Raw genomic sequence first — 20,818 nt, forward strand, 5'->3', positions numbered from 1 at the left:
TGGGTATGGGAGGAGCATGTGACTCCCTCCCTTTTTTCAACTTATGTGACAGTAAAGGAACTTGGCATTCAGACACCAGCCCATCTAATGGGGTAAGCAGGAGAGTCGTGTGTAAAATCCAACCAGGATCAACTCTGAGCTTACACAGGGTTGCTCTACCTCTGAGAAGTGAGAGTATAATCAACTGCAGTTTTATAATCAACTGCAGGGTTAGCTAGGGGTGAATTTACTCTATTAAGTGGTACACATTGCAGAGATTCTGTATAGATTTACATAAGGTGTATTGGGTGGGATTTACTAAAACTGGAGTATGCTAAATCTGGTGCAGATCTTCATAGAAACAAATCAGCTTCCAGGTTATATTGTCAAAAAAGCTGAAGTTAGAAGCTGATTGGCTAACATGCACGGCTGCACCAGATTTTGCACTTTACAGTTTTAGTAAATCAACCCCATTGTCTCTTCCCATAAGACAGGGGTGTCCAAACTACGGCCCTCCAGCTGTTGCAGAACTACACATCCCATGAGGCATTGTAAAACTCTGACATTCAAAGACATGACTAGACATGATGGGGATTGTAGTTCCTGAACAACTGGAGGGCCGTAGTTTGGACACCCCTGCCATAAGAGGTCATGCTGCTTGTATTTCTCAATCTCTAAGCTATACCCCTCACTCAGCAGCACTGAGCACCACATACCGAACAGACCTTTCCGAGCTGGGTTCACGATGGAAAGATCGTTACAGGGACTTCCCCCGATCACTAAGTCAAATGGACCCCATTCCTGAATCTGGAGACGACAGAAAGAGAGAGAAATAATTATTACCAGATGAAGGACAATCCCTGCAAAGCACACAAAGATATCAAGGCAAATATACATAGGCAAACATCTGTGGACATTTGACCATCACACCTATATGAGCTTGTTGGACATCCCAATCCAAACCCCCTTCCCCCTCACACATATTCTTTACACTTATACCAGTCTCCACTCTTCTGGGAAGGGTTTGGAGTGTGCGCTTGATAGGCAATAGAGCATTTGTGAGATCAAGTACTAATGAGAGGACCTGGATCCCATTCCAGTTTTTCAGCAGGGTTGAGGTCAGGCCACTTGAGTTCCTACACACTAAACTCATCAAACAATGTATTTATGGAGCTGGCTCTATACACAAGGTTACAGTCACACTGCAACAGAAAAGGATCTTCCCCAAACTGTTACCACGAGGTTGGAAGAGCACAAACGTCTAAATTGTCTTTGTAAGTTGTAGCATTACCCATACCCTTCACTGGAAACACCTCAACTCCATCATTTGGAGGAGGGGGCACATGCCATATAGTATACAACTTACTTGCTGGAGAATAGTCAAAAATAAGAAGTTTGTTATGGTTGTCTGTGTTCCTGTTAGGGCTGTTTATTCTCTGGGGAGAATTAACAAAGAGTTATGCAAGCACAAGCTTGTATTAATCTCCTATACATAAAAATAGAGAAAAATGCTGCCCCTAATTAACAAAAGGGACGCAAGCTTTGTAAGTTAGGAGCAAACGGCCCTCTGTTCTGCCACGTCTGTGACAGGAAGCATGGAGAACAGGAAAAGTATAGATGCATGCTCTGATCTCTCTGCTGTCCCCATCCACACTCAGCTCAGAGCTGACAGGTTGTTAATCCAGCAAGCTCTGCTCGTGTACTGTAATCCCTACATAAGCAGAGAAAGGCCACACCTGGTGGGAATCTGCAACAGTTTATATATGGAAAAATGCTTTATTCCCTCTGTTAATTAGGGGCAGACCTGAGTGAGTTTCTTTTTTTGATCTGAAGAAGAAACTGGAACAGGTGGTGCAGAAAGACCCTAAATAAAGCAACCCATAGATGACTTGATTTTCTTTCCTCCCACCACAAGTGAAAGGAAAGGGGGGGGGGGGGGGGTGTAGTGCCATCGACTAGTAGCGCAGTACCTCGGCATGAAAGGCCAAGTACTAATGGGTGTCACCTCAGCTCCAAAGGGTTAGAACCCACATCAGCCTTCATTATGTCCTTCAGAATCCCCTGTGGCTTTCTACTAACTCAGGAGTAGCTAACATCCCCCCTTTCACTGCCCAGCCAGGAGTCCAGGTGAACATGGAGAATTTTGCGCAAACAGATTTCTTTCATTTAATTTTTACAGAGGACCTGTTATCATCAACTGTGGCCCAGTGCAACCTGTATGCACAACAATTCATAGCAAGTAACCCAATGTTCTATTATTCCCATCCCTATGAGTGTAGAGACTGAACAGTGGAGGAGTTTAAAACATTTTTGGACCTCATATTTAATATGGGACTCACCAAAAAAAATGAGTTGCGTTCATATTGGTCCACCAACCACCATATGCAGATCTACCCAGCAGTAATGCCCAGGACCAGATATTTAATGATAATGAGGTTCCTATGTTATAACAATACCCAGTGGCCTCCTGAAAATGACCCAGCATATGACAAGCTTTATAAAATTCGGCCAATTCTAAATTAATTTACTGGCAGGCTGTCAAATTTACTGGCAGGCTGGGCTTCAAGCAATTCATCCTAAGCAAAAGGGCCCGCTATGGGGTGAAAGTTTATAAATTATGCGACCGAAGCACAGGGTAAACCTATGCTTTCATAGTCTACGAAGGGAAGGACACCCAGCTGCATCTCCCTGAATGCTCAGACTACTTAGGATCAAGTGGGAAAGTCGTTTGGGACCATATATACCCACTCCTGGAAAAGGGTTATCACTTGTATGTAGATAACATCTACACTAGTTTGCCCGTGTTCCGCAGCCTTCACAGGAAGAAGACTCCAGCATGTGGCACCATAAGAAAGAACAGGAAAGGCTTTCCTCAAAGGCTCGTTAATATGAAGCTAGAACGAAGGGAGTCGGCAAGTCTGCGGAACAAGGAAATTCTGGCTGTGAAGTGGAGGGACAAAAGGAGGGTCTACATGGTGTCTTCAATCCACTATAACACCTATGTGGAAATCCCCAGAAGGAATGGCCCAATCCAAAAACCAACATGTGTCCATGTCTTATATAATCTACTGCAACTCCACCAAAAGACCCAAATCCTTCTTTGGCTACCAAGAGGAAATCATTCCTGCCCTTATATTCCCGAACAGCCCAACAGAAAACATTTTATCAGATGTGATAAGAAGACTCTACACACGCCATTTTCCCAACAAAACCCCTCCCAAACCAAAAACATCAAAAAAAATTAGGATGTGCTCCAGAGGAGGAGTTAGAAGAGACCCCAGTGTCCTTCCCAACCAGGCCTCTGCATACTGAAGGTGACTGTTTCCACCGTGACCATACTTCTCTACATTAGTGAAGTATGGTAAATGTAATTCTCAATTCCTACCATTTACCTTTTTACTCCTTATGCCACTGCATGCTCCTGAATTGACCCTGGCCCGTTATTCGACCACACCTTTGCCTGCCGCTTCTGTACATACCTCTGCCTGCTCCAGAACTGATCCTGGCTTGTTATTCGACCACGCTTCTGCCTACTGCTTCTCTACATACCTCTGCCTGATTTGGAACTGACTCTGAACTGTTTGACCACGTTTTTTGACTGATGTTTTACCCTGCTACTGGAGTAGTGGGATTCATAACACAGGGGTCTCACATTTGTGAGGGGCTCCAAGATTGTTTTTCTGAATGAGGAAAACAATTTTTTAGTTTTATCCTTCCTGGATTAGGGTCTGGAGACCTGTGGCTTCAAAGAGATTTGGGTGGGAAAAGCCTATACCCCTGTCCACATTCTGTCCTGATCGAGGCCCTACTTCTGCCTGTAGAACTTACTGACATCATGCCTCTGCCTGACGCATTAACTGACCACACCTCTGCCTGCTACCTGTACTATGGACTATGTTCCTGTCTACTTGCAGGACCAATATTTTGGCACTGTTGACAATATCTTTGCATGCACTGATCCTGAATTGTACTGTATATGGACAGTATCCCTGCCTGCTGCCTGTACTGACAATGGAGAGTATTCCTGTCTGCTGCCTGGACAATTCTGTTCACTGTTGCTGACCAAGTCCCTGCCTGCTGGCTGGACCAGTGCTCTCCTCCTGTGAACAACTGCGCTAATAAAACCACAGGTAATCTTTTGTTTACCCTTTGCCAGAAGAATGTATTTTGGGGTGTAATTCTTGGTATGTGCATGCTATGTGTCCCTAGATCACCTGACAATTCTCCTTGCATGTTGGGCCTCTGTATGTGGCCAGGCTGTGTAAAAGTCTCACACATGTGGTATCACCACACCCAGAAGTGGCAGAATGTATTTTGGGGTGTCATTTTTGCTATGTACATGCTAAGTGTTGGAAATATTTTATAAATGGACGACTTTGTGTAAAAACAAAAATGTGTTTTGATTCATTTTCCAAAAACTTGCGGAAAAAAAATTACATGTTCAAAAGACTCATCGTGCATCATTGAATATACGTTGGGGTATTTGCTTTCCAAAATGAGGTCATTTTGTGGGAGTTTCCATTGTCACGGTCATTCAAAAGTGTGATAGGTGGTTGAGCAATTACATGAGTTATTTATGCTCCTAGAACGCCTGAAGGTGCTACTTCAATGTTGTGCCTTTGTATGTGGCCATGCTGTTTACAAGTCTCACACAAGTGGTATCGCCATATTCAGGAGGAGTAGCAGAATGTATTTTGGGGTGTCATTTATGCTATGTGTTGAAAATATCTTGAAAAAGAAAGTGCGTTTTAATTTTTCTCCCACATTTTCCAAAAACTCGTGGAATAAAATGAGACGTTCAAAAGACTCATTATGCCTCATAAAATATACATTGGGGTGTTTACTTTCCAAAATGGGGTAATTTTGTGGACGTTCCATTGTTCTGGTGCTCCACGGCCTTCAAAATTGTAATAGGTAGTCAACAAGTTAGATGTGTAATTTATGCTCCTAGAACACCTGACGGTGCTACTTGGATGTTGGGCCTCTGTATGTGGCCAGGCTGTGAAAAAGTCCCACACATGTGGTATTGCCATACTCAAGAGAAGTAGCAGAATGTGTTTTGGGGTTTAGTTGCAAGTATGTATATGCCGTGTGAGAGAAATAACCTGTTAATTTGACAATTTTGTTAAAAAAAAAAAAATTTAATTTTGCAAAAACTTACTTTCAAAAAATGGGTCATCTGGCTAGTGTCTCAAGAAACGAGATAGGCTGTCAGTACATCAGGTGTGATCAATTTTCAATAATAAGCACCATAGCTTGTAAACTCTCTAACTCTTACATGGACCAAATTATATACACTTATTTGGGTTATTTTTACCAAAGAAATGTAGCAGCATAAATTTTGGCCAAAATTTTTGAATTTGCTAAATTTTTTTGTCCCCCCCCCCCCATTTTTGGTCTTTTTTCATTTATAGTGCAAAAAAAAAAAAAAGAATACCCAGTGATGATTAAATACCACCAAAAGAAAGCTCTATTTTCTAGAAAAAAAAAGGACAAAAAATTCATATGGGTACAGTGTTGCACGACTATTTGTCATTCAAGTGGTTAAAGCGTCACTTATGAATAATTTAAAGTACCGTAGTTTATCGCCATTCAATGAGCATGCGCAATTTTAAAGGGTGACATGTTAAGTATCTATTTACTTGGCATAACATCTTCAAATTAAATAATAAAATTGGGGTAACTTTACTGTTTTTTTTTTTTTTTCATTAAAGTGTTTTTTCCCAAAAAAATTTGTTTGCAAGACTGTTGCACAAATACCGTGTGACATAAAAAATTGCAACGACCTCCATTTTATTCTCTAGGGCAGGGATATGCAATTAGCGGACCTCCAGCTGTTGCTAAACTACAAGTCCCATCATGCCTCTGGCTGTCATGCTTGTGGCTTTAAGAGTCTTGCTATGCCTCATGGGAATTGTAGTTCTGCAACAGCTGTAGGTCCGCTAATTGCATATCCATGCTCTAGGGTCTCTGTCTAAAAAAAATATATAAAGTAATTTTCTAGTAAGAAAAAAGTAGATTTTTACATGTACATGAGAAGTGTCAGAATTGGCCTGGTATTTAGGTAGTTAAAGCCTTTAAAAAAAAATCGACAAACATGTTATACTTACCTGCTCTGTGTAATGTTTTTGCACAGAGCAGCCCAGATCCTCCTCTTCTCGGGTCCCATGCTGGCGCTCCTGGCTTCTACCTCCTGCTGGGTCCCCCACAGCTTCCCTGTCCCTGCTGAAGAAAAGCATCCCCACAACATAATGCTGCCACCATGTTTCACTGTGGGAATGGTGTGTTCAGGGTGATGTGCAGTATTAGTTTTCCGCCACACATAGCTTTTGCTTTTAGGCTAAGAAGTAAAATTTTTGTCTCATCTGATCAGAGTTCTTCCACATGTCTGCTGTGTCCCCCACATGGCTTCTCGCAAACTGCACACAGGACTTTTTATGGCTTTCTTTCAACAATGGCTTTCTTGCCACTCTTTTATAAAGGCCAGATTTGTGGAGTGCACGACTAATAGTTGTCCTGTAAACAGATTCTCCCACCTGAGCTGTGGATTTACCATGGGCCTCTTGGTTGCTTCTATGATTAATGGTCTCCTTGCCCGGCCTCTCAGGTTAGGTGGACGGCCATGTCTTGGTAGGTTTTCAGTTGTGCCATACTCTTTCCATTTTCGGATAATGGATTGAACAGTGCACCGTGAGATGTTCAAAGCTTGCGATATTTTTTTACAACCTAACCCTGCTTTAAACTTCTCCACAAGTTTATCCCTGACCTGTCTGGTGTGTTCCTTGGCCTTCATGATGCTGTTTGTTCTCTAAAAAATCTGTGAGGGCTTCACAGAACAGCTGTATTTATCCTGACATTAAATTACACACAGGTGGACTCTATTTACTAATTAGGTGACTTCTCAAGGCAATTGATTCCAGTAGATTTTAGTGATGGGGTATCAGAGTAAAGGGGGCTGAATACAAATGCACACCACACTTTTCAGATATTTATTTGTAAAAAAAAATTAAAACCATTTATCATTTTCCTTCCACTTTACAATTATGTACCACTTTGTGTTGGTCTATCACATAAAATCTCAATAAAACACATTTACGTTTTTTTGGTTGTAACATGACAAAATGTGGAAAATTTCAAGGGGTATAAATTCTTTTTCAAGGCACTGTACATACTGATATTCTCCTCATCTTTAACGTTGACCTTAATACCATCTTTACTTCACTATCTCTCCCTCAGATTTCCCAGGATCAAAAATTATCTTTAGACAAACCAATTATTCAAAGGGAAATAGTTAAAATCATTTACTCTCTCTCTCTCCCAACAAGACACCAAACCATAATGGCCTACCTATTGAATGGTACAAATCCAACAGTGACATTCCCATTCCACTCCTTTATTTTTGAAAATAAAAACCAACTGGATTCTATGAATAAGGCCCTCATTATTTTATTTCCTAAATAAATGATATGAATGTCAGGTAAGGCAGCTGTAACTCACATGCTTACGGGTGATGTTGCGTACATCTCCCACGTACATTATCTTGCCCTGATGTCGCACCATCCCCACTGTGATGGAGTCTTCACACACCTCGGAGGCAATGTACCGATCTACCTGGATCCCGAGATCCCTTAGCACCAATAGACCTAGTGGGAAGATTGGACAGCTGAAAGTCAAGCCGCAGTTGATGAGGAGGGGACACCCGACCAAATTGATGCTTCACGTGATCGGGATCAACTCACCTGTAGCAATGCCATCAAACAAAGAAAGTACACGGACAGGCTTCCGCTTGTCAGCTTGTATCGGAGGATAAAGCTTTGGATTTTCCTTTATATAAAAAAAAAAGTCAAAAGGAAACAATTGAAAATGGGGGTTCTAAAGACACAGTGGAGTTGATTTACTAAAGGGAAATAGACTGAACTTTGTAAGTGCAGTCGCTCCAGAACAGAGCTGTTGACTTCTATCATCCAATCATGTGCAAGCAAAAATTCTTTTTTTTTTTTTCTTGAACGCAATTGGGTATTCTTTGCAAAATGAAGCCTCACCTCCTTTACTAAGCACGATAGCAACTGCTTTTGCAGAGTGAAAATGCCCAGTCTATTTGCCCTTAGTAAATAAACCCCAAAATATAAACAACTACTAACATTGTAAAAAATGAAAGCGGTTGTAAACCACTGGATGCTTTTTTTTGTACCCTACAAGGTAAAGTTATAATGTGCTAGTATGCATCGCATGCTAGCCCATTATGTTAAACTTACCTGAAAATGAAGCCCTTCCAGCAGCGAGATGTCAGAGCTGCAGGCGCTTCAATCTTCACCCGTCTTGCTTCCGGGCTCGCGGAATCCGGCTCTGTGACTGGCTAGAGCCACGATGGCATGTGCGCAGGAGCTGCCGTTAATGGCACAGGGCTCTGAAGAACGGCCCAGTGGTCATTCCTTCAGAGCACATGTGCCATTGCCAGTAATGTCACTGGCTGCATGTACAGTAAATATCTCCTAAACAGTGCACATTTAGGAGAAATTGACACTACCTATAGGTTAGCCTTATTATAGGCTTACCTATAGGTAAAATTCAGTGTTGGAAGTTTACTTCCACTTTAAACCGCAGAATATCGATCATTCCAGACATTATCCGATTAAGGCTGGGTTTACACTTGTGCGATCACGTTGCACGTGATTTGCACCACATTATTCCACAATGCGAAATCAGCCATACAAACTATATGGCTGAAATCGCAGCGCATTCGCACCAAAATGGTGCAGGACCCTTTTATGTTCCGCACTGAAATCAAATCGCATGGGTGTTCACACCTATGTGAACCGATTCCTGCACCATTTGACATTTCGCATTGTGAACTAATCTGGGGGTGTCATTAACCTTACATTGACACCCCCAGCTGTTTGCAGATGTCAGTGTGAACCAGTGTGCGATCCAGGTGCGGTTTCCCGCAGGATTTCATTTAACAGTGTTCTCTGGACATTTTTTATGCATTAGAGGAGAAAAATATCCCACCTTTACTACAGAACTTCCTCTCTCAGTTGGAAGGGTCATAGGTAGCAATGAAAACCTGACAAGGAATCCTAACCTTTTCCTGTTCTATCCAAAACTAAAAGAAAAGGTAGTACTTAGTGGAGAAACCCTTGTTGGCAAGAACAGAGGTAAGACATTTCTTATAATTGGTGACCAGGTTATCACACATCTCAGGAGGGATTTTGGTCCACTCTTCTTTACAGATCTTCTCTACATCCTTAAAGGGAAAGTTCACCTTTACCACAAAACTGCCTATGCCAATAAGGGGCATTTATAGATAAAAAGGTGTAGGCCATTTACATACCTAATGAAGCCTGCCTGGCAAACGCCAAGACGTTGCTAAATACTCCCAGGCTGTTGCCAAGTGAGGCCTAGTCATCACTGTTCACCTCCACTATCACAGGAGTGAGCTCTCAAATGCCAAGCTCAGAGCTACCGCATCAGGGGAGAGGAGTATGTTAGGGGGTTTGAATCAGATAAAGAGCTTACTCCTGTGACGGTGGAGGTGAGCAGTGATGACTAGGCCTCAGCAACATTCTGGGAGTACTTAGCAATGTCCTGGGAGTAGTCCAGTCAGGCTTCATAAGGTATGTAAATGGCCTACACCTATAGCAAGGGTATTATTCATCTTTAGTCACAGCTGCACAGTTTGTTTTAATCTAAAAACATCCCTTATCTGCATAGGCAGTTTTTTTTGTAAAGTTCTCATCCAAGATTTTACAATACATGGCCCCATCCATTGGCCCCTCAATGCTGCAAAGTAGGCCTGTAACTTTAGCAGAGAAACAGTTCCAAAGCACACAGCGATTTGAGTTAATGCCAAAAAGCTAATTTTGACCTCATCTGACCACAGCACTTTATCCCAATCCTCCTCTGAATCATTTAGATGTTCATTGGCATGACTGTACATGTGCCTTCCTGAGGAGGGGGGCTCGCCTTGTTTGGAGGAAGAACAATGCTGACTATGACCCTAAGAACACCATCCCTATAGTCAAGCATGGAGGTGAAAACATTATGCTTTGGGGCCGTTTCTCTGCTAAAGGTACAGACCAACTTTGTCACATTGATGGGCCAATGTATTGTAAAATCTTGGATGAGAATCTTCTATCCTCCAGAACACTGAAGATGGGTCGTGGATGGGCCTTCTAGCATGACAATTACCCAAAAAATACCGCCAAGACAACAAAGGAGTACATTAAGGTAATGGAGTGGCCTAGCCAGTCTCCAGACCTTAATCCTATAGAAAATGTATGAAGGGAGCTGGAACTTTGAGTTACCAAGCGACAGCCAAGAAACATTAAGGATTTAGAGGAGATCTGTAAAGAAGAGTGGACCAAAATCCCTCCTGAGATGTGTGCAAACCTGGTCACCAATTATAAGAAACACCTTACCTCTGTGCTTGCCAACAAGGGTTTCTCCACCAAGTACTAAGTCATGTTTTGCTTGGGAATCAAATACTTATTTTACTCACTGAATTGCAACTCAATTTATAACATTTGTATCCTGTGTTTTTTCTGGATTTTTGGTTGATATTCTGTCTCTATCATTTAAAATAAACCTATGATAACAATTATAGACCCTTAATTTCTTTGTAAGTGGGCAAACTTACAAAATCTACAGGGGATTAAATAATTATTTTTTCCACTGTATATATAAAGCATTGCATAAATTGACAGTGATATACAAGTACCTGTAATAAATAACAGGGTAGTTACTTACAAATTCTTGGTCGTGATTATTGGCGAAGAAGAGCTGTAGACGGGTGGGCCAGTCATCTCGGCGTCGCAGTAACCCGTACACCCCTTTGTGCCCACACATGTAGCAATTCCAGGGGTCTTCTTTGATAGCTGCCTGAGCTGCGCCTGGTCCCACTAGCAGGTCCACACATTCCACACAGAAGCACCTTGAAGAAGCAGGAGAGAAGACATCACTACCAGGATAATGACTTTCCCATGTCCCAGCAGAGATAATATGAATTACAGACAATTACGTGTTTCTCATAGCCTCTGAGACAGGCTGCACTGCACTACACTCTAAAGAAAACCTTTACTCTGCCCATTGAACCAAACAACAAATTCACCTAAAGCAGACCGAACATCAGATATTTTCAAGTTACATACACGCATGCTAAGTATCGTTTCATTGTAATACTTTCAGATATTTGTTACCTCTCACAGGGATCACGATACTCCACCCGACAATTCCACAGTTTACTTATCTTCTCCAGAAAGACAGAACCATCTTTGTTTAGGCATCATCAAGGGTCAGCTGCTACTTCCTGAACTGAGATGCCGGTGTCTTGTCGAATACTGTCCCCATGTTGGATAGTGTCTGCCCTGTACTGCGCTTGCACAGTACGGAAGACAAAGAGACACCGAAAGTCTCTGAAGATGAACTGCACACTGAGTCCAAGTTCAAGCCCCACCATCCAAGTGGACATAGAATAAAAAATTGCAGAGCGAAGCAAGGCCGGGCCCGAAGCATGGCGAACAAAGCGTGGCGAGCGAAGCATGGCGAGGGGCCCTGTTACAGAGTGCTACCGTATGTCCACTTGGATGGTGGGGCTTGAAACTGTACTTAGTGCGCAGGCACCATTCATCTTCGGAGGCTTTCAGAGTCTCCTTGCCCTTCATACTGCGCAAGTACGGGGCGGACACTATCCGTTCGGGGGACAGTTTTTGGCAGAACACCGGCTCAGAGATGGCACAATCATTTAAATTTGTGTGGCCATACGGTTCTTGGCTGTTTCCAAGAATGTCTGGTTTGACACAGATCAGACTGCTCCAGCCTCTCACTTTGCGACTTGCTACAAAGTTACATTGTTGCAGTCTGATTACTGGGGTAGGAGAGGGCAACAAGGAAATGCTCCCTCCTGCCTGCAGCAGAGATATCTTCTCAATGTAGGCAAAGTCACTGAACTTTAGCTCATTATATTCTTTTATTTTAAACCTGGAGCCTTCTTCAAAAGTGATACTGTTGAAGTATATTCTCACATCAGGAATTGCAAACTTGTAAAGTTATTAAAAGTCACACTTTAATGGCTTCCCACTGCCTGATTATACACTCACTGGCCATCTTGCTAGTACCGAGTTGGACCCCCTTTTGCCTTCAGAACTGCTTTAATTCTTTGTAACATAGATTTAACAAGGTGTTGGAAACATTCCTCAGAGATTTTGGTCCATATTGATATGATAGCATCACGCAGTTGCTGCAGATTTGTGGGCTGCACATCCATGATGCAAATCTCCTGTTCCACCACATGGAGATCTGGTGACTGTGGAAGCCATTGGAGTACAGTGATCTCATTGCCATGTTCAAAAACAGTGGTGAGATGATTTGGTGCATTATCCTACTGGAAGGAGCCATCAGAAGATGGTTACACTGTAGTCATAAAGGGATGGACATGGTCAGCAACAATACTCAGGTAGGCCATAGCATTTAAACAATGCTCAGTTGCTACTAAGGGGCCCAAAGTGTGCCAAGAAAATATCCTCCACACCACCACCAGCCTGAAGCATTGATACAAGGCAGGATGGATCCATACTTTTATGTTGTTTATGCCAAATTCTAACCTTACCATGTGAATATCACAGGTGAAATCAAGGCTCATCAGACCCGTCAATGTTATTCCAGTCTTCTATTGTCCGATTTTGGTGAGCCTGTGCAAATTGTTCAGAAATGCTATTCTGCATACTTTGGCTGTAACAAGTGGTTATTTGCATTACTGTTGCCTTTCTCGAACCAATCTGACAAGGCATTTTGGTCCACACAACTGCCACTCACTGGATATTTTCTTTTTTTTCTGGACCATTCTTTGTAAACCCGAGAGATTGTTGTGCGTGAAAATCCCAGTAGATCAGCAGCTTTGAAATACTCAGACCAGCCCGCCTGGCACCAACAACCATGCCGCGTTCAGTCAGCTTGGCCTAAACAAACTATGTAAAGCGTTTGAAAGATGGAGTTCTTCTTTAAGATCTGGAGCAACTACACTTGCAAAATGCACATCTATTTGCCTTTAGCAAATGAACCAATGTTTTACAGCATGATGAAAAATTTGTGCAGAATATATTTTGCTGTGCGTCAACAGACCCTTCATTTTAAGCGGGCTGCCTAATGCAATGCGCCTAAACGCACTAAAATAAGTGCACTGCAGCGCATTGCATTATGTGTGAATAGGTCCTTGGTGGGGAAGACTTATATCTTCTGTAAGGTTTTTTTTTTTTTCAGTGTCAAACACAGGAAGTAAGGGACACCTTATAGATCTTTTAGGAGCTCCCCATTCTGTTAAAAAAAAACGGTGCTGTTAGGACTCGTTCACACTAGATTCGCTCTTTGAAGAGCGATCTGTGTTTGGACCACATTTCGAATAGCATGTGACAGGTGGTGAGGAGGTATTGTATTACTGTACCTCCTACTTCAACCCCTTAAACCCTTCACCAGTGTGGCCCCATGCAGTTGCATGGGTGGAATCTAGTGCAGAAATCTCTCCAATGGAAAAAAGTGTCCAGGCAGTTCAATCAATCAATAATATTCTCATAAAAAAAAGTCAGAGAGGGGAATTAAAATAGAATCATCCTCTACTAGATGGCAGTACTTTTTCCTATTACTATGTCTGACGCTCACCAAATTGCACTCTACCATTCAAAATCAAAACAAATCTTTATGACATGATGAAAGAGCAGCTGAACAGTACTGGCAAAATGGGTGAAAATTCAAAGTAGGTATTTTGTCGATCTTTACAAATCATGTGAATAATGTTCTAAGAAATAGGCGCACTCACCTGCAGCAGTTATTGTTCCCACACATGAGCACCTCCCGCCCTCCACAGCAGATGGTGCAGTAGGACTGGTACCCGTCATCATCATACTGGTATGCGCACTCTAGAAAGCAGTTCTGCAAGATAAGAAGAACAGCTGTAATGGCAGACAGGACATGGTTGGCTATTGGCCAATTCGGTGAAGAGGCAGAAGACACAGTGCTCTATAGCTAATGGTATTCTGCAGGCAGTGGAGGCTCTCGGCAAGAAAATTCTGTAAGCCCCAAATTAAAGCTGAACTCCAGATAAACAGCTAAATTCACATATCACAATAGCTTTATCAGCCTAACCCCAGACACTTTTGTGATTTATGCACTCCCGCCAGCTAGGAGCATAATGGCAATTTCTCTTTTAGAAAACAGGGGTACAGTGTTGTCATCTCCCCCACTTGCAGCCTGGACAACAAAGTAGCAGCAACACACTTAAGCCGGCCATAGAAGGATCAAATCTCGATCCTTCTATGAGCAGGCTGGTTGTCGATCAGCTTCAGTACAACCAACTTGTTGTGTTCTTTGCATGCGATCACTACTGGCGGCTGTAGCCACTAGCACTGATCATTGTGTTCAATAACGCTGCAGGAGAGATTCCCCGTTCAAAACTGACTGTGTATAATCTATGGCTTGCCTTAAAGTGTTACTAAACCCAGGACCATACATTCTACATTCACAATATCTGGTCTTCCACAGTACAGAACATGGAGATGCAATTATTTTAGTAAACATAAACAGCTAAATACTTTTTCTTATCAGCAATATACAGCAGTTGTGATTTCTATCAGTTCCTGGTGAAGCTTGTAGGAGGAGTTTTCATGTTGCACTGAGTTGTCCTATCAGGCTGCAGAATTCCTGACCCTCTGTCTGGACAGTGCTGATTGGCCCTATGCTGATCATATGCACTTGCCCAAAAAAAGAAAAAACCTCTCTAGCAATACACACCAAACTGAGCATGTGCAGTCTGACTCCAAGACTCTGTGTTAGGCAGACTTGTCCAGGGGGACAGTGCAGGGAGGGGAGGAGCTGTGCATACAAGATCATGCAGCCTTTTTACACAATGCAGAGGAATTAATCCCTTAGGTTCCACAGTGAGTATAACAAGCATGCTTTACTGCATATACAGACTGATTTTACTGTTGTGGGTTTAGTAACACTTTAAAGTAATTAATTGCAGCTGTGCTGTACAGGGGACGAAAGGCTAACAGGCAGATTCAGCTAGTAATGCTAGGTGTACATAAAAATTAATTTCATGATTTTTAAAGGAAATCACAACAAAGCGACAGTGTCTCTGTAATGCCCACCTCTGGCCACTTTATACCTCTGTCTCCAGAGCTCCTCATCACTCCTCCCTTTGTCACAGCCACCAAAAACATTAAGCATCACAGCAGTGACATCACCCTCTCTATCCCATGATAGTGGTCGGGCCTAGTGATTGGCAGATAGTCTTGAGCACTACATCATGGGAGGAGGTCCTATGCTGCACCATACCCAGAAACACCAGATATTTTGCAGCAGTGGACCCAGGGGAAAGAGTGTAGAAGGCTGCTGGAGAGATGTGTGTAAATTGGTCATTGTTGGGCTTTACAAACAGGTTGACAAGGTCTCTTTATTTGTGTTTCATTTTTATATGATTTCGAAGTTCAGCATCATCTGGTTACCTTGCAGTTTTGGCACATTCCTCCAATAAATAGCGGGTGTTCTAGGGTGACATTCAGACTGCCACAGGATATGCAGATATCTACAAATACACAATACAGAAATACTTCTTCGTTATATATGTATACGAAGGTGTAACATAGGTGGGCTGACAGTAAAGCACATACGTTAAAGTTAACCCCTTCCCACCCGGCCTATTGAAATATGGCGGCCGGGTGGGAGCCCAATTATCCCTGGAGGACTTCATCTGACATCCTCCCAGGATCGGGCCGCGCTCCGATCCACCAGACACAGCTGATGACAGGTCACTGAACCAGCCGGCTGCCGATACCATGTGATCGCTGTGGCCAATCACAGCAGATCGCATGACAATTGTACACAATGGAAAATTTTGATTCATGCCTTGTGTACTATTGTGATGAGCTGTGATTGGTCACAGTGATCACATGGTACAGACAAGGTCAATCAAAGCCCATCTGTACCATGTGATTAGCTGTGGCCAATCACCAAAATAGTAAACACTGAATTAATAGTTTTCATTCAGAAAAAATGGTTGCTTATAACTGGATTGTAGAACTAAAAGAAAAAAAAAGAAACAAATTTACAAAGGAAAAAAAAAATTATTATTATTATTTATTTTTTTTAACATACTGTCTGTCACCAGTCAGTGTTTCTGATCACCGCCACGCCAGCTATATGATGATCCTGTACTGCAATGGTGACAGTGTGTAAAAAAATTGCAGGAAAAAAAATTATGTATTACTTAATTTTACAAAAAATTGTGACAAAAAATTACAACTTCACAAATCTCGCTATGCCTCTTACTAAATAAACTGGACTGTCTACTTTCCAAAAATTAGACAGGTTGTCAGTACATCAGGATTTATAAATTTTCAGATATATAATTGTTTGTGGACTCTACAGTATAACTTTCCTACAGACTAATAATATACACTGAATTGACTTTTGGCCTAAATTTATGAAAAATGATTATTTATTTGCAAAATGTTATAACAATATGTGCGTTTTTTGGTCTTATTTAGCAAAAAAAAGATGATTAAATACCACTGAAAGAAAGCTCTATTTGTGCGAAAAACAAAAAATTATAAAAAAATGCATATGGGTACAGTGTTGCATGACAGCACAATGGTCATTCAAAGTGCGACAGTCCTGAAAGCTGGAAATTGGCCTGGGCAGGAAGAGGATAAAAGTGTCCAGTATTGAAACAGTTAAATAAGCTCAGCATCCTTTAGAACACATTGGGTAGGTGGGCCATTTTAACCACTTCCGGACAGCCCCATAGCAGATTTACTGCTACAGGGCAGCCCTCCTGTGCAGAATCACGTATATATATACATGATTTTGCACTTACGCCTAGGGGGCTACTTCTGCTGTAATTAATCACAGAAGAAGAGCTCCGTTCTGTGTCTATGCTTGACGATTGGCGGGGTTCCAGCGGACATTGAGTGCCCGGCACCCGCAGATCGGCTTCTTCTGTGATTAATTACAGCAGAAGTGGCCCCCTAGGAGGAAGTGCGGAATCATGTATATATATGTCATTTTGCACAGGAGGGCTGCCCTGTAGCAGTAAATCTGCTATGGGGCTGTACGGAAGTGGTTAAAATGGCCAGAGCCAAATTACAAATATCCCTGCTGCTTGTTAAGGTTACTGTACCGACAAATCTGGCAGATTCAGGTAGTTCTTAGCAGCTCCACTTTTACAAAGTGGCACTAATAATGCACTAAATTCAAAAATAATTGCCTCCTTTTCATAAGTAACAAAACTGGAGGTAATTAAGACCCACTCCAAGTTGTGCATACAGAGACAGGGTGCCTGTCCTGCCAATACCCTACTCCCTGTCACTGGCTGCTTCCCAGCCAATAGCCTCCTAGCAAACAGTGATGCTGCAATGGGCGGAGCCTGATAAAGGAAGCTGGGACACTAGTTCCCCATGAGGTCTATCTTTGCCTTGTAATTGACAGCAGGCAGATTGATTAGTCAGTAGCAGTCTCTCTACTGGTTAAGGATCCACCCACTGCTTGTCAATCACAAGGGTAGCAGACCTGATGGTGAACTAGCATCGGCCAATCCCCATCAGGCTTTGCCCCCTATATACAAAACTCCCTGCAGCGGCAGGAAGGAAGTGCAGTTGCACTGGGGATAGAGGGTCTGTATGTACACTCCACGCTCGGTACATGCTCCAGATTAATGTACCTGTCTATACCTGGAGCATTAATCTGTCTCCCGCACTGACATTTCGTGACAAGGCACATTGGAATTCTAAAGAGTGTCGTAGACATTCCCGAAGTAGACAAACCCAAATTAAAAACATTATACAGCTAGTAACCATTCATGGCAGAGATGGGACTGGGAAACACGGTGTCAAAGGAAGGAAAGACTCACCTTCAATGTGTCTGCACTTCTGTCTAACTTCATACACCAGCCTCTCTGGAAAACAGCAAAAAGATAGTGAAAGGGGAGCTGGATAAACCTAAGAGAACTGGTAACATTATATGCAGATGGTCTTCACTCGCTCGGCTACAACATGCTTTTTCTTAATTCACTTGCAATGTGCCTTTGAAACTCCAAGAGAATAACAACTATCAACAATTTAATATTTTTGGTCTCTGTAAAGCACCCCCAGCCAGAGCAGAAAATCCTGTGTCCTGCACTAGGCTGCAGAGTTGGACCCTTGCTACCTGTGTAGAAACAGTGGTCTCTCCGCAAGGTCCAACATAGCCATGGTTAGGCAGCCCTATAGCCCTGAAAGCAATGGGGAATATGAGCTTCGCTAACTAGAGAGTTGTTGTTTATTTATTATAGGTATTTATATAGCTTCATCAATTTACGCAGAGCTTTACAAACTATTCATCAGTCACTGCCCTAAAAGAGCTTACAATCTAGCGTCTACAGGTGTACCCAGCCTACAACTCAAACACATGCGTGTGGGTATGTATGTCTATATATATATATATATATATATATATATATATATATATATATATATATATAGATATATATCTATATCTATATATATATATATATATCTATATATATATTCAGACACACACACACACTCTTTTAAAGAGTTTTTTAAATGTTTTAATACATTTTACATCTTCTGGCAGAATTGGTCAGAGGGAGAGAGAGGGGGTGAGAGATGGGGGGGATGAGAGAGAGCGGAGAGAGGAAAAAAGGGGCGTGAGAGAGAGAAAAGGGGGTGAGAGAGAGGGGAGGGTAACAGGGAGAGGAGGGCTTAAAAAAGTCGAGGACATCAAAAAAATGGAGGATTTAATCCTCACTAATAGGGGCCGGAACGAGCAATTCACTAAAACATGGACGGCTTGGAACATGTTTATATTCTCGAGGGAAGGCAGGGCCCTTTTGGAGGAGGGTGTTTACCGGATTTAGATCTCAGTAGGTGTTAATGGGCTGACACTGTTGGCTGGGGTGTTTGGAGATGGGGGCTGGATTGGGGGGGGTTGTGTTGCCTCCATGGTCCCCACCTTACCCTTGCCCCCCCCCACTGCCCCTAGCGCCTCCACCCCCCTTTTTCCTTTCCCATTCTCCTACCCTTCCCTCCCCATCCCTTTCTGTCCTAATCTTATTTACACTCTTGACTTGTTCTTTATTTCTTTCTTTCCTTTCTCTTTGAAGGATTGGGGCCTGGAGAGAACGTTGCAGTGTCCTCCACGCCCTCGATACCTTTCCCCCCCCCCTTTTTTTTTTTTTTTTCTTTTATTCTCTTTGAAAAAATTGGAAAATCAGGGCGAGATTTATGGGGCAAGTTGTTGTTTCTGGCATGTCATTTGCTACTTTGGTCTCTGCCCTCTGCGGAACTGAAGCGGCGTCACCGACAAGGAAGAAGCTCATGGCGGTGAAGCAGAGGAGAGAGTATCGCGTGCTCAATGATGAAGCTCTGGTTGGCCCATTTTCTTAACCCTACTGGTTGGTAGGCTTCAGGGGCAAGATGTAGTTCGTACCAATCGGTGCAATGTTTTATGCCAAGTGGTATCAGTTCAATGTAATGCTTACTTGTTATGCTCCATGTTTCTTTGCCCTTTGAATAAAAGTAAATTTGTAAAAAAAACAGGGAGAGGAGGTGGGGGGTAAGACAGATATGGATTACCTGTAGATATGGATTAATTTGGATGTGTAGTGTGTGACAGGGCACAGTGGGTCTCCCTTTCCCTCTGGTTCCAGTTGCCCGGCACACTTCTGTACACTGGATGATATACTGGATGGTACTCGTTCATGGGGAGATTAGGGTGTGCCCAGGCGCACCCAGCAGCCTCCCCCCTGCACACCTATGCTAAGGTCCCTATGTCACATGTACACACTAGAGCCAATTAACCATCTTACCTGCATGTTTTTGAAGTGTAGGAGGAAAGCAGAGTGATGAATAGAAGATGTGCCAATCGCTAATCCCTAATATGTATATTTTATTAATGCATAATAAATTGTGATAAAAAGGGGGAACATTAGATCACCATTCTCACACAAAGAACAAGAATCCCCAGCAGCCCAGTGCAGGACACAGAATTTTTGTCTATAAAAGGGGGGCGCTTTACAAAGACAAGTAATATTAAAATATTGAACACTTACTATTATCCTGTACACTGAATTTATACAGCACATTTTCCCCAAAAGTTCAACTAGGGTTTAAAGGGTCAATGGCCTCTCACACAATAGTATTATGTGGCATTTTTAGCATACTTAACGTGATATCACAGCTTGATGAATCATTGCTGTAACTTAGGCATGGAACCATCGCCTGCGGTCATCAGGACATACCTCGCGTGCGCTCATCAATGATCTCTTTCACTTTCGGCTTCTCCACTGTGCTTTTACGAGGTTTCTTGGCAGGAGGAGGAGGAGGGGCATAAGCTGCGGCTTCGGGTTCCACCCACATTTCTGTGTAAACTTCTTTGTACGGATTGCGTTCCTCTGTATATAACAAATACAATATGTGAATTCACTGACATTACATTAGCACAAAAGAAATAAATAAAATGCAGCACTGATGACAGTGCCCACCATGCACTGCTGTGGCCTCAGAGAAGGAATGGTTTTGGTGCTGTTATACCTCAAAATGAGCACTAGGTGTCACAGAACACCAGACTCGCTACAGAATACAGAAAACTCAGCAGGCAACTTCCAGAAGATCAAGTTATGTATCTACTAATTCCTTTTTGGTCATGAGCAGCAGAAATGCCTGCATAGATTATATATCAGATTCCACGGTATGCAAATCACTGTGTATCAAAGGACTTGGTAAAGCAGACAATCTCAAGATAACAGTGATTCACCTGAAATGATCTGATTTGCTCCAGTTAGCTAATAATC

At 42.5% G+C, this 20,818-nt stretch overlaps 1 protein-coding gene across 6 annotated transcripts in view; it reads right to left on the bottom strand.

Moving 5' to 3' along the window:
* Window positions 1–20,818, bottom strand: part of DNMT3A (DNA methyltransferase 3 alpha) — a 346,591-nt gene that overhangs the window by 36,579 nt on the left and 289,194 nt on the right. For 5 of the 6 annotated variants that reach the window (XM_077489110.1, XM_077489107.1, XM_077489108.1 and 2 more), the window contains 8 exons: window positions 20,267–20,419; window positions 17,876–17,920; window positions 15,474–15,553; window positions 13,787–13,899; window positions 10,726–10,909; window positions 7,719–7,803; window positions 7,477–7,622; window positions 696–786 (listed from right to left, as the gene is read on the bottom strand). In XM_077489110.1, coding sequence (XP_077345236.1) covers window positions 696–786; window positions 7,477–7,622; window positions 7,719–7,803; window positions 10,726–10,909; window positions 13,787–13,899; window positions 15,474–15,553; window positions 17,876–17,920; window positions 20,267–20,419 — 897 coding nt within the window. The remainder of the gene's footprint in view (window positions 1–695; window positions 787–7,476; window positions 7,623–7,718; window positions 7,804–10,725; window positions 10,910–13,786; window positions 13,900–15,473; window positions 15,554–17,875; window positions 17,921–20,266; window positions 20,420–20,818) is intronic. The other variant, XM_077489109.1, reaches the window with a different exon arrangement.

The sequence above is a fragment of the Lithobates pipiens genome, unplaced genomic scaffold, assembly GCF_037356315.1.
Source record: "Lithobates pipiens isolate NorthernLeopardFrog02 unplaced genomic scaffold, aLitPip1_a1.2 Scaffold_18, whole genome shotgun sequence".
NCBI lineage: Eukaryota > Metazoa > Chordata > Amphibia > Anura > Ranidae > Lithobates > Lithobates pipiens.